The following is a 14637-nucleotide window of genomic DNA, read 5'->3' on the forward strand; positions in this document are numbered from 1 at the left end:
CATTTGTACACATGTTGCCACCATTGTTTTCTAAACATTTACTGTCTAGCCGAGACCTTTGATTTTGTTTTTTAAAGAAAAATATATTGTGTCATTGCATAGCCCACCTCATCCAATCAACAATAGCATCCCCTTAAACAACACGCACACCCACACCCACCCACACAGCCACACACACACACACACACAGACAGACACACACACACAGAGACACACACGCACAGTGGCTCTTTTTGCCCCCATCTTCCACTCTCCCTCCCCCCATAATTTCTTGTCCCTCCCCCATCCCCATCCCACCTAGATCTCATCTCGGGTTTCCTGTGTGTCACACCTCCTTGGGTGTGAAAACCACACTTCTTTGTCCTCATAATGAGGGCATCATTAAGCAAGAGTCTTTATAAACTGGACTTACTTGACTCCAGTCTCCCTTTCTCTTGCTTTACCCACGTCCTGTCCTGCCGTGTTTAAGAGGGTCGTCCTTGTTTCTTTTTCTGGTTGTTGGTGGTTTCATCTCATTTTATTGGGGCCTCTTACAGAGACCGTACCATTCCACAGTTCAATCACATCACACAGTATTGTACAACTGCTTCCACAATCAGTTTCAAAACAGTTTCTTCTTGAATGCCTTGATATCAACTTCCCCTTTTTATCCCCTCCCCCAGCCCTTCTTCTATTTCCTATAATAGTTTTTGTTTGTCTTTGCCATATCTTACACAATCCAATATATCCATTCAGATACAGTCCTGCTGTTCGCTCCCACCATCCCATGGAATGGGATGCTGTCAGCTCCCCATTCATCATTGTTTCTAATTGGTGCAGACTGCTACCCCATTGTATGAAGGCACCGGGGCTTGTTATTCTGTTCCTCTGTAATCACCGACTTTGCCTCTTCCCTTGGTTTTACTATTGTAAAAATAATTCCGTGAACACGGGTGCGGATAGGTCTGTCTGGGTTGTGTCCTTGACTTCTTTAGGGCGGACACCCAGTACGGGGATTGCAGGATGGACTGGTGATTGTCTTAGAAGCGAACAGGAACCCCGGGGAGATAACCAGCCTTAGAAGATGGAACCATCTGAGACCCAAGGGGCAGCATTTAGAGCAGCGGTTCTCAACTTGTGGGTGGGGACCCCTTTGGGGTCCAACGACCCTGTCACAGGGGTCACCTGATCCATCACAGTAGCAAAATGTCAGTGATGTAGCAACGGAAATAATGTGATGGTTGGGGGTCACCACCACATGAGGAACTGGTATGGAAGGGTCGTGGCATGAGGAAGGTTGAGAACCACTGATTTAGGGAGTTCGGAAAGGGTAGGAGAAGAGGGGGGAGTGACGTCAGATCGTGGGATTGCAATCAGGGGCTGTTAAATGTAAATGTGAAGGTCTGCTCTGTACATCTTCAAGTTAAAAACAAACAAAAAAAGCAGAGAGCCGCTGGGCAGGGGAGCAGGGTGGAAGCGGGCTGGGTGGAGTCGCAGGCGTTGAGCCCAGTGTGGAAAGAGGATGTGTTTCCTAAACCGGCTGTGAGGCAGAAGCCAGGAACCAGGGCTCAAGAGGCCCAGAGGGAGGGTCGGGCTCCTTGGCCACCCACACATCCTGGATTCAGAGTGGGTGGGAAGAGAGCCGCTAACCGGGCAGCGCTGCTGTCTCCTGGGATCTGCACCGCCTGGGCCTGGGCCTGGGCTGGGATCTGGGCTCCAAAGAGTTACAATGCACTTGGAAAGCCTCCTCCTGCTTTGCCTGGGTGAGTCTCCCAGGACCAGGGCAAACGGGACTGTGGGGTGGAGCAAATACGGGCTGGGCTGGGATTTAAATGGACAGCTCAGGAGAACAGAGAAGATGGCTTCCAGGGGTCCGGGGGTGTAGGTCAAGAGCTGGGGGTGCGGTGGAATTCTCGAGTTCCACGTGGGAAGGGAAGTAGGGCCGGAGGGTGTTGTAGGCAGGTTGTGGAAGAACAGAATGGGCAGAGACGGAGTACAGCTTAGAGAGATTTATTGGGTTCAAACCCAGACTCAGCGCTGAGGGTCCACACCAGACTCTGTCCAGTACCGAGTGTGGACCCCGAGCTTCCACCTGGGACAAGCTTTTATAGGCATCTCACACAAAGGGGTCTTTTTTTTTTTAAGGCGAACTCTGCATTATCTTTAGTTTGCAGCTCTCCCCCCCCCCCCCGAAAAAAAGCTGCTTGTACCGGCATGTGGTTTCTCTAAAAGCGACAGTGTACAGAGCGGAATATTTTGCAATGTCAGGCTGACATTTGCACAAGCTTGGACACACCCTGTCGTCTACTTTCAGACCCAGACTCAATAGAACTGCCTTATCACAGGGTTCCTTAGAGGACAAGGATGGCGAGACTGCCTCCCACCTACTTTGGACAGGTTGTCAGGAGGGAGTGTGGAATCTCTCTGGGGCTAGAGTTATACCTCAGTCCTTGGCTCTGCGTGAGAAAGAATTCACGCCGAGGCCTGATTCGTGATCCAAGTGCGTTTTATGAGAGTTAGAAGAAGTTTAATGTTTACATAGCACCCATAGGACTCCTCCCGACCATGTAGCCTGGCAGAAGCTGCTCAGTGTCACGCAGAAAAAGTGTGCCTTGACTCTGGGCTCCTGTCTTTTCAAGGATTGCACTGGGAGGCTGGTGGACAACTCCTGATCGACCCCATTGGCTGAATTGAATTCACCTGACCTAGGTGGGCCAATCCAGGTGGCCTGGGTGGGCCAATCCAGGTGTAGCGCCCACCCATGCCTACTGGCGGGAAACCTAAACCTCTGAGCATGTGCAGTGCCACTCCTTGGTCCCATGCTCGGCTCTCTGGGCATGCGTTAATGGACATTTTTAGGCCTGCGCTACCCTGCTTAACAGGAGCAGTCCCTGGAGAAGGACTCGTGCTTGGTCAAGTGGAGGGGTGGAGAAAGAGAGGAAGGCCCTCAAGGAGAGATGGATGGACACAGCGGCTGCCCGAATGGGCTCAGGCCTGGGAACAGCTGTGAGGCTGGTGCCCAACCGGGCAGTGTTTCCGTCTGTTGTGCCTGAGGTCGCTATGGGTCCGAACTGACCCCATGGCGCCAAACAACAACAGTACCATGTGGGAGAACCGAAATGAAAGACCCCCCTCCTGTCAAGTCCATTCTGATGGGCAGGGACCCTAGAAGACAGGGCAGAACTTCCCCCAGAGGGTTTCCAAGGCTGTCAGTCTTTACACAGACAGACAGCCTCATCCTTCTTCTGAGGAGCTGCTAGGTGGGTTGGAACTGATGAGCCAGCAAGCAGCAAGCAGCCTGGCGCTTAATCCACGGCACCACCAGGTCTCCCAACCACCAACTAAGGCCAGCAAGTCGGCTCTGACCATTGAGACCCTGTACAGGGTTTCTCGGGCTGTGACTCAGCAGTTCTCAACCTGTGGGTCGTGACCCCTTTGGAGGGTGGAATGCCCCTTTCACAGCAGCAAAATGACAGTGATAAAGTCGCAACGAAAATAATCTATGGTTAGGGGTCCCCACCACATGAGGAACTGTATTAAAGGGTCACTGCATTAGGAAGGTTGAGAACCCCTGTTTTAAATCTTTACGGAAGCTGAAAGCCTCATCTTTCTCCCTCGGATCAGCTGGTGGGTTTGAACCACCGACCTGGCATTCAGCAGTCCCGGGCTTACACAAGACACCAGAGACTGAGAGATCTGTTGGGACACCCTTCTGTTTAGGAAGCTGGGAGACGTATGCCCGGGATGGGATTTTCCATCACAGGTCATCCGTTGACAGGTTATCATCAGGTGATTTCAAGCTTCATGGCCTAGAGACCCTGCTTACAACAGAATGAAGCAACACCTAGTCTTTGTCCATCCTCCCAATTGTTACGTTGGCATCCACCTAGTCACTCCATCTCCTGGGTCCTCTGCTTTACTGTCCTGGATGCCCTTCTCCAGGGGCGGGACCACCAGAAAGTTTTAGAGCAGCGGTTCTCAACCTGTGGGTCGCGATGCCTTGGGAAGTCCAATGACCCTTTCATAGGGGTCACCTAAGACCATCGCAAAACACATATTTCCCATCGTCTTAGGAACCAAGACACCGTTCCTCTATCCGTCTCCAGGCGGCTCTGCCTGCATGCAGATACACCCACATACCAGTCCCCAGCGTGAAGACTGACCCATGCTACATTATGCTTCAAGACACGATGTCATTGATTTGTCATTAGAAATAAATATTTCACAAGCTAGAATGATATTATTTTTGTGATCCATTGCTATGCTTGCTTTATGTTCAATTTGTAACAATGAAAATCCATCTTGTCTATCAGATATCTCCATGGCGATTTTATGGTTGGGGGGAGGGTCCCCACCACATGAGGAACTGTATTAAAGAGTCATGGCATTAGGACGGTTGAGAATCACTGCTCTAGAGGCAAGGGACAAGGTATTAGTATTAGTTCATAGGATTTACTTGGGGATAATGGGAGTTACAGAGATCAAAGGGAAAGAGAGAAAAGGGATTACCCTAACCATTAGGGTAAGTTGGAGTCCGGTGAAAGGAAAGGAGAGACCAGCCTGTAAGGTATCGAGGCCACAAGAACCTCCGTTGCACAGAAAACGAGAGGAAGAGGTTTTAATACAGACTCACTAGCAAGCTGCAATAGAGTTTGGTGAAGAAGGAGTTAATGAGGTAGTCACTGCCTGTCGTTTTACTGCATGGAGCAAGGTTATGGCAGAGAAGGAGCAGGTGGGGGGGGGGTGGGAGAGAGAGAGAGAGAGAGAGAGAGAGAGAGAGAGAGAGAGATCTTTTAGACAGGGGTCCTGCACATCTTTCTGGTTGGCTCCTTCTGCACCCCTGGGCGGATGCTCATGGCTGCAGGCCGTGGTGACTGTCATTTCTCCCAGATGCACAGAGAACATTGTTTGTAAACAAATAGCGGAGGATTAAAGCTGGCTGGAAACTGCAAACAGTCTCACTATGGGACCCTTTAAATACCAGAAGGGCAGAGTGGTACAGTCCCCCAGAACAGGAAGCTCCGGGTCTGGGCGTGAGGGCAACAGAGAAGAGTGCTCTCCTTCAGGGGCGTTTCCTGGCCAGCCTCGTTCTCAGAGGAATGCTAACCGTCCTCAATCCAAATGCGAAAGCAAAGTATGCAGCATTGGGCTGCTGACCGCAAGGTCAAGGTGAGAAGCCCACACTTGTTCGGTGGGAGAATGATGAGGCTGACTGCTTCCATAAAGATACATCACCTGGGGAAGACTGTGAGCCAGTCTCCTCTGACCTGTAGGGTCTCTGTGAGATGGGGCGGGGGGGCCCTTCCTGGAGGTGCTGTGAGGACGATTGGGCTGCTAACCATAGGTCAGCAGGTTAAAACCACCAGCTGCTTCCAGCGAGAAGCTTTCTATTCCGGTAAAGAGTTACGGTCTGGGAACTCCCTGGGGGCAGGTCTCCCCTGTCCTGTAGGGTCGCTATGTGTTGGCATCAACTCAATGGCAGCGAGTTTGGCTTTTGGCCAGTTGGGGTCGACTCCTTGATGCTGGTCTTGTTTTTATTTTTGTTTCTGTTGACCACACCTCGCCGACTGGGAAACGGAAGGCTGGTGTCTCGCCGCCACTTGGCCACACAAGAACTTGGCTTGACTCTGGAGTGTCTACGCTCACGGAGCCTCCTCCTGGTTCCTCTTTGGTGATGTTGGGGTGTAGTGCATCGCCCCAGTTCCTTCATTCTTCTCATGCCGACCCTTCCCTTTGGAGGCATGCACCTCCCCTGCACACGCACCCACACCGCAGAGCCGGCTGTCAGCCCCAACGAGCATCAGAGCAGAACTCTGCTCCATGGGTCTCTGAGGACTGTTTTCTCATGAGATTGATCACCGGGTCTTACTTCCACATCCCTCTTGGTGGACGGGAGCCTCCACCCTTCATATGAGCGGACAGTACATTAACCATGCCAACCACTCAGAAAGGCAATGGGACTAAGCTAATCTCCGCACTCCCACGGATCTTGAATTCTTTGCAATATTGGGTCCAAAATAAAAAAATTTTAAAATTCACTGCCATTGAGTTGCTTCAGACCCACAACAAGCCTATGGGACAGAGCAGAATTGCCCCTGTGTGCTTCCGAAGCTATAACCCTTTAACAGGAATAACCAGCCTCATCTTTCCCATGAGGGACGGCTCTGGTGGATTCGAACCGGCAACCTTTTGGTGAGCCGCTAAGCATTTAACCACTGTGCCATCAGGCTTCCCTCCACTACACTCTCACAACCTAAACCAAACTCACTGTCATCGAGTCGATTCTGCAGCCCTACAGCACAGAGAAGAACTGCGACTGTAGGTTTCTGAGGCTGTGACTCTTTAGGGGAGGAAAGAGCCTCATGGTGGGTTCGAACCGCTGACTTTTTGATTAGCAGCTTAATTCATAATGCCCGATAATACCAGAACTCCTATATTAGTTTCTTTAAAAAATAGTCACGGCCAAGTGATCTCTGCCTCACAGTGACCCTATGTGTGTCAGAACTGTGTTCTCTGACGATTTCAATGGCTGGTTTTTCCAGAAGTCGATCATCAGGCCTTTCTGAGACACCTCAGAGTGGGGATAGAACTTGTAACCTTCGGGTTAGCAGTTGAGCACCCTAACCATTTGCATCACCCAGGCACTGCCTGGGAGGTGAAAAAGAAGACTGAAGTCTACCCTTTTCAAGCTGTAACTCTTTACAGCCTCATTGGTGTCTCACGGTGCAGCAGGTGGGTTTGAACTGTCCATTTAGCGGTTAGCAGTCCAGCTCCTAACTCTCTGTTTGAATAACAGAGAAAACCTGCCCCGCACATTTCACTGCTCAATAACCTTGTCGCTATTTGAGTGGTAAAGGGCGAAAACTTCAATTACAGAAAATATGAGCAGAAAACATAGTAAATCTCGAGCGATTTCTAGATGGTGAAAGAGTTTAATCATGGAAGCCATATGAGGAATCAGAAAAACACCTCACTGCCATTTAGGTGATCTAACTCATAGTGACCCTGTGGGACGGAATACAACTGCCCTCGTGGGTGTCTGAGACTTTAAAATCATTACCAGAGTGGAAAACCAAACAAACAAAAAAGCAACCTCACTGCCATTAAGTTGATGTGACTCATAGGGACCCTCTAGGACAGGGTAGAGCTACCCCTGTGAATTTCCAAGACTGTAACTCTTTCCGGGAGTCTCCCGTGAGGCAGCCTAATTTATAACCAAGCGTCATCTTTTTCCTATAGAAAGGCTGGTGAGTTCGAACTGCTGACCTTGTGGTTGGCAAGTCAACTTGTAACCTATTACACCACCGGGGCTTTGTGTGTATCCCAACATTATCTTAGTAATAAACAACAGGATCAAACTCACTGCCATCAAGTCAATGATGACTCATAGTGACCCTGTGGGTCAGAGTAGAACTGCCCATGAGTTTCTGAGACTGTAGGTGAATCTTTATTACAGAAGTAGCCTCCTCTTCCCTCCTTGGAGGGCCTGGTGGTTTTGAACTGCTGGGTAGCCACTGCGACATCAGGTCTCCCACGGGATAAGAGTCAATGGTCAACCTGTAGGAATATCTTCAAGGAGTGTGACATTCCTTCGGCAAAATAGTTCTCTCTCCCTCTCTCCCCTCTGCCTTACTTGTCCTCTTGAGATCAGTACACATTCGTCTCTCACTGTGGTTCTTTTCCAGGGCTGTGTCTGGGTTACGGAGAGGAGAAAAGGCATGGTGAGTTTTCTTCCCCTTCAGCTCACATATTCTCTGCACCCTAAATCCCCTGACCTTCCCCCCAACCCTGTGCATGCCCCCAAGCTCTTCATGGTCATGGAGATGGAGGCTCAAGTGAACGAACCGAGAGTCATTCACTTGCACCAGAATTCCAGAGAGTTTATGTAAATAACCCAACGATTACTTCCATGTGCTTTTGTCGTGGTACATTGTGGTGTATAAAACAAAGTAGTTTTCCATTCCACAACCTGTACGTGTCTTAATGTGTAACATTAGTTGCGACGCAAAAACACTCGTTCCAGGTCCTCAGCGGGATTTCCGTTTCCATCTGTCCTTTTGTCTTGCCTCGTTCTGCCTTCTGAACCATTTGGGTTGGGGCCAATGCTTCTGTGTTGGGTCTCGTGTGGCTGTTTGTTCTGCTTGGTTTCTCTCCGGTGTTATCCTTCGCGCATTAAGTGCAGCTGTGTTGGGTTGCAAGGTGATCCTTGGGGCTGGGTTCCATTCTAGGCTTAACGATATCTAAGGGCTTCAGTCTTGTGGGGGCCAACACACTCTATCAGATCAGCAAGTCTGGTCTGTCTCTCTCTTTTTTTGTTTTAAGTCATTTTATTGGGGGCTCATACAACTCTTATCACAATCCATCCATCCACTCATCCATCCATCCATCCATCCATCCATCCATCCATCCATCCATCCATCCATCCATCCATCCATTGTGTCAAGAACATCTGTACATTTGTTGCCACCCTTATCCTCAAAACATTTGCTTGCTACTTGAGACCTTGACATCAGCTCCTCATTTTCCCCTCCCTCCCTCACGAACTCTTGATCATTTATAAGTTATAATTGTTTTGTCATGTCTGACACCGTCCAAAGTCTGGTCTCTTTAATGATTTTAATTTTCATTCTACATCTTTCTCCCAGTCTACCCAGGACCTTTAGTGGTCCCAGTCAGAGCAGTCAGTGGTGGTGGTCGGGCACCACCATGCAATGAAGCCAAATGCAGGATGATCACAAGCCAGTGGGTAGAAAGTCTTTGGGTCCAGTGGCATTGTAAGCATCTCAGGGCTGGCAGGGGTCTCTCTGTGGCTTCTCCAGCTTCCGAGGTCTGGTTGTGTCCATGTGGCTTGTCTTCTGCAATGTCTCCCAGGGGGTAGCAGAGAGAGAGTAGTGTCTCCTACCTCCAAGGAGGAAGTCCCAGATTTCCCAGAATTCTCAGGAGAAGGCCATGCCCACACAGAAGTCTCATTGGCTATCTCCAGATTGACCGCCTAGACTCCCCTACACTCTTACTCCTCAAATTGACAAACAATTGTATATCTACCACACTGAGCAATGGAGGCTTTGGTTTATGTGGTCCATTAATCCTTGGATGGATCACATCCATTTGAAAACGTATTTCTTATATAAAGACTGTGATAGTTACATAATCTGGTGTGAATTTGAGGATTAAGAGTGTATGGGTGGAGTGTAGACTGCCAATCAGGAGATAGCCACTGAGGCCTCTGTGTGGCCATGCCCTTCTCCTGAGGATTCTTCGAACTCCTGTATTCCTCCTTGGAGGCGGGAGATTCTCTTTGTCCTTTAATTAAACTACAACCTTATTAATCCCACATGTGTTTATTGGCCAGGTTGGCACAATCAACCTAGCACACCGTCTGTCTCTATGCTCACTCCCTGAGAGACATAGCAGCTGACAAGACACATGGAACTATGCTAGAGCCCTGGAGCTGGAGAAGCCACATGAGACCCCTGCCAGCACTGAGATGCTTACAACGCCACTGGATCCACAAGATTTCCCACCCACTGGCCTGTGATCTTCCTGCATTCCATGTCATTGCATGAATTTTGTAAGTCTGAAGAGGATTTTTTAGACTGGTATCAGACATATGGGCTAATATCAGACTTATGGTCTTAGACTGGACTGGGTTGGGATATTTTCTCAATGTTCAATTGCTCTTGTATATAAATCCTTTTCTTATACACATATGTGTCTCTCTGGGTTTGTTTCTCTAGTCTACCTGGACTAACACAAAGATCCAATGAAAAACTCATATAGCTGTTGAGTTAAATCTAACCCATAACAACCCAATATTCCACTGTAGAAATTGTTATGCTTGCATTGTCCAGAGCTGCTGGAGTGACAAAAGGCAAGTCTTAGAAAGAGTTAAAGAAGCTTAGAGGCTTCTCCTTTGATCTAGCCCTCCCTCTCCATTCGAAATTCCTAGCTATGCTGGCTTCATTGTCATCCACAGAAACGTTTCTGCTGGCATACATGTTCTGATTTGTTTCAATTCTGAAGTTTTAATTCCAGACATCAAGCACATTTAGTTGAAGAGACCCGTTGACATGTTTAGGTATCTGTGTGTGTCTTCTCTGCACGATGACACTGTGGTGGAAGCCGCAGAGGGAGAAGGAGAGTCAGAGGAGCAGGAGGAGAAGACGGAATGTGTGGCTAATGGCCTCCATTGCCACAAGACCAGAAGCATGGGTTGGTGCCCAACTACCATTCTTGCACCATTTTGATCAAATAGTCTAGAAGAAGAATCGTGGTCAAAGGGCCAGGGGGTGGGGGTGCAGAACAGAAGCTAAACTTCTCATGGACTCCAGTCAGAAGCTGGAGGATCCCCTGTAACTATTGCCCCAAGTTAATCTCTTCATTGTAAACCAAAATCATCCCTAAGCTATCTTTAAACCCAAGAATAGTTTAACTTAATGAGTAAAGACTTTTCCCCTCAAAGCACCCGTCCATTGGTGGAACCATTGGCTTCTCCTCATCCACAGGAAAGAAAAACAGGAAAATCAAAAGACATAGGGAAGTAATTAGTCCAGTGGACTAAAGGACCATAAGAACATCAGTCTCCACAACCTGGAGATCAGAAGAACTAGATGGTGCCCAGCGGCCTCCACCAACTGCATTAGAAGGTTGTGTTAGTCCCGGTTGACTAGAGAAACAAATTTCATAGACCACTCCTATGTGTATAAGAAAGAGTTTTATATAAAGAGTAATTATATATTAAGAAAACATCCCGTCCCAGTCCAGATAAGGTCCATAATGATATTAGCCCATATGTCCAATACTAGTCTATAAATTCCTCTTCAGACTCACGCAACACATGCAATGACGCTGAATGCAGCAAGATCACAGGCCAGTGGGTGGGAAATCTTGTGGATCCAGTGGCATTGTAAGCATCTCAACGCTGGCAGGTGTTTCCACGTGGCTCCTCCAGCTCCAGGGCTCTGGGTCCAACAATGTAGCTCCTGTGACTTGTCAACAGGAATGTCTTGCAGGGAGTATGTCCCGCTTCCTGGGGGGAAGACAGGAGTTCTCAGCATCCTCAGCAGAAGACCACACCCACACAGAGGCCTCATTGGCTGTGACCTGACTGACAGGCTAGACTCCACCTTTTTTCTCAAGTTGACAGGAGATTACATAACTACCACAAGGGTCCAAGATAGAGTGGGGGAACATGTGGAACGAGACTCAAAATGATGAAAGAGACCAGGCTTACTGGTCAGATAGAGCCAGGTGGGAGCCTTCACTGTGGCCCTTAGTCACTCTTCAGGCCTCAAACAGAACTCCCTCCTGTGGGAGAATCATCAACCACGTAGAGAAGGAGGAAGGGTGGAAACAAACTTTAGGGAGGAAGTGGAAAATTAGGGATGGCACTGCATCATAAGGGACCACTAAGGGAAGGGCCGAGGATGAGATGAAATAAAAGTGTATGAATGGTGGCTTGAGGGTCTACCCTGTAAACCTTCCCCCAATTCACATTAAAGAGTTGTTTTGCTTTAAGACTGTTCCCTTGGGCACTGCCCTCTTTCAAAGTACAATCTGCGTGGGATCCAATTGACGACAACTTGAAAGGTTAGATGGGAACTTGGAGGGGGCGGCGAGTTGATGCCCATGAAGGAGGAAAGAGAGAAGGAGGTGAGGTTGGATGCACAACTCACAGAACATAACCAAACTCACTGCCTTCAAGTCGATGCCAACTCATGGTGACCCTACAGGGCAGGGTAGAACTGCTCCTGTGGGTTTCGGAGGCTGTAACTCTGTATGGGAGGAGCCAGCCTCATCTTTCTCCCTCAGAGTGGCTAGTGGGTTCAAACTGCTGACCTGGTGGTTAGCAGCCTACCTCTTAACTAACTCGCTTTAAATACTTTATACTGCCGTTGAGTCAATTCTGCCTCATCGGGACCCTTAGGCAGAGTAGAACTACCCCCGTGGGTTTCCGAGGCTGTAAATCTTTACAGGGGGAGACAGCCTTCATTCTCCTGTGGAGTGACTGGTGGATTTGAACCACCAACCTTGTGGTTAGTGGCCCAACATGTAACCCACTACACCATGAGAATTCCTTCAGAACTGAATCCATGTCCCTGAATTGTAGCAACTGTAGAACTTGTGTATGTTCTGCTATGTAGATTCTCAATCACAACAGAAAATACACTGATTGTATATACATACACATATATACATACATACATATGGAGAGAGAGAGGGAGGGAGAGAGAGCGCTTTCTTTTGCTCCCCTTTTCCTTTTCTCTGTCTCTCTTTCTCTGACTTGTAAGGAGCGCCCTGGCACAATGTTGGGTGATGTGCTGGGTTGCTGACCACAAAGTCATCAGTTCAAAACCACCAGCTGCTCTTCTGGATCAAGATGACGCTGTCAGAGTCACAGCCTCAGGATCCCCCAGGGGCAATTCTACATGCTGTGGGGTCTCTGTGAGTTGGAATGGACTTGGCAGCAGTGAGTTTTGGGTGGTCAGTGAGTCACGGGTTAGGCTGCTAACCACAGGGTCAGCGGTTCGAACCCACCAGCCACTCTGTGGGAGAAAGATGAGACTTTCTGCTCCTGTGAAGAGTACAGTCTCCTCAGAGACAAGTGGGGGCTCGACCCTGCTCTGTGGGGCGGCCATGAGTTGGAATGAACTCCATGGTAGTGAGTTTGTGTTGGAGCTTTGAATCTCCCCTGGTTGGTTTGACTATTTGTCTGTGGGCAGACATGGACTCTTCATTCCTTCCAGAGACCCTCCCCAAGCCCCTCTTCAGGGCCTGGCCCAGCTCGGTGGTTGAAAGCAGAAGCAACGTGACTCTGACATGCAGGTCTCCATTCCGGAACGCGACCTTCTGGCTGGGGAAGCTGAACAGCACTGGGCAGGAGCAGCAGCTGAGCCCGGTGGGAAAAGATGCAGAACTCCTGCTCACGGACCTTCAGCCGGAGGACGCTGGCCAGTACTTTTGTGCCTACAAGACAGCAGACTCCCAGGGATGGTCCAAGAGGGAGCATCTTCATCTGGTGGTCACAGGTGAGAGGGGGGCTCTTTGGCATGGATGCTTTCTGCTCCCGTGATGCACACCTGACTGGGGAGGAGGGAGGAATCTAGTGTGGAGTGAAAAACCAAACTCAACTTGGATGGGGAAAAACTTTGTCCAGAAGGATGGAGGGGAAAGATTTATTACAATAAAAGGGTCATGGAAACAGGTGGAACACTGTGAGCAGAAGATCAGGAAGTGTCTCCACTGTCAGAATATATATATATATATATATATATATATATATATATATATATATATATATATATATATATATATATATATATATATATATATAGAGAGAGAGAGAGAGAGAGAGAGAGAGAGGGAGGGTCCATGGTAATGGCACTTTGGTGGCATAGTGGTTACAAATTGGGCTGGCAACTGCCAGGTCAGCAGTTTGAAACCACCAGCCCCGTCAAGGGAGAAAGATGGGCCTTTCTGCTCCCATAAAGAGTTACAGTCTCAGAAACCCACAGGGATGGTTCTACCTGGTCCTGTAGGGTCTCTGTGGGTTGGAGTCCATCAATGGGAGTACGTTTTTTAAAATTTTGAGTCCATTGTTGTGTTAGTCTGGGTTGACCAGAGAAACAAATTCATAGACACTCGTATGTTTATAGGAAAGAGCTTTATATAAAGAGCAATGGAATATTGAGAAACCATCCCAGTCCAGTCCAAGTCCATAAGTCCGATATTAGCCCATATGTGCGATACCCAGTCTACAAAGTCCTCATCAGACTCATGAAACACATGCAATGACGCCAAATGCAGGAGGATCACAGGCCAGAGGGTGGAAAGTCTTGTGGATCCAGTGGTGGTGGAAGCATCTCAGCGCTGGAGTGGGTCTTCACATGGCTCCTCCAGCTCCAGGTCTCTAGCCTAGCTCTATGTGGCTTGTCAACAGGAATGTCTTGCAGGGAATGAGTCAGTGTCCCGCCTTCAGTGAGCTATTTATCTCCTTAGCGCCTCCAAAGGAGTCCATCAAGCTCTGATCTGACTGATAGGCTGAACTCCACCCATTCACTCTCTAGTCTCAAGTTGACAACAGATATGTAACCACCACAATTGTAAAAGGGACACCACTCAGACCGTAATAAGATCAGCAAGTGTCTTAAAGGGTTAGAGAAAAACAAACAAACAAACATTTTTTTTTAACTTAAATGTCTATCAGTGAGAGGATGCATAAACCTTGGAACATACACACCATGAAGAGTTCAAAACTAAACTCACTTTCATTGAGTCCACACATAGCAACCCTCAAGGAAAAGGTAGAACTGCCTCTCTGGTTTCTGAGACTGTAACTCTTTACAGGTGTGTCAGTCTGGGTCTTTAGAGAAAACACATCCATAGAAACTCATATATAAGAGAGAGTTTTATATAAAGGTTATGTGCACATCAAGAAAACACCCCCCCCACACACACACACAAAAGAAAACATCCCAACCCAGTGCTGCCCAAGCCAACATTATTCCATATGTTCGACACCAATCCACAAGGTCCTCCTTCATCTCACAAAACACACGTAATGATGCCGACTGCAGGAGGCAAGCTGAGTCGGTGAATGTGTAAGCATCTCAGTGCTGGCAGGGGTCTCCACACCGCTGCTCCAGCACCCAGGGCGGC

At 48.5% G+C, this 14637-nt stretch overlaps 1 protein-coding gene across 6 annotated transcripts in view; it reads left to right on the forward strand.

Moving 5' to 3' along the window:
- Positions 1 to 1492: 1492 nt before the first annotated feature.
- The window catches only part of LOC142432028 (V-set and transmembrane domain-containing protein 1-like), a 33533-nt gene continuing 20388 nt past the window's right edge, over positions 1493 to 14637 (forward strand). For 2 of the 6 annotated variants that reach the window (XM_075537069.1, XM_075537070.1), the window contains exons 1-3: positions 1494 to 1742; positions 7665 to 7700; positions 12726 to 13007. In XM_075537069.1, coding sequence (XP_075393184.1) covers positions 1709 to 1742; positions 7665 to 7700; positions 12726 to 13007 — 352 coding nt within the window. In that variant the 5' untranslated portion in view covers positions 1494 to 1708. Of the gene's footprint in view, positions 1743 to 7664; positions 7701 to 12725; positions 13008 to 14637 lie in introns of all 6 variants that reach the window. The other 4 variants (XR_012780864.1, XM_075537071.1, XR_012780865.1 and 1 more) reach the window with 3 other exon arrangements.

This window comes from Tenrec ecaudatus, chromosome 18 (assembly GCF_050624435.1).
Source record: "Tenrec ecaudatus isolate mTenEca1 chromosome 18, mTenEca1.hap1, whole genome shotgun sequence".
Classification (NCBI taxonomy): domain Eukaryota; kingdom Metazoa; phylum Chordata; class Mammalia; order Afrosoricida; family Tenrecidae; genus Tenrec; species Tenrec ecaudatus.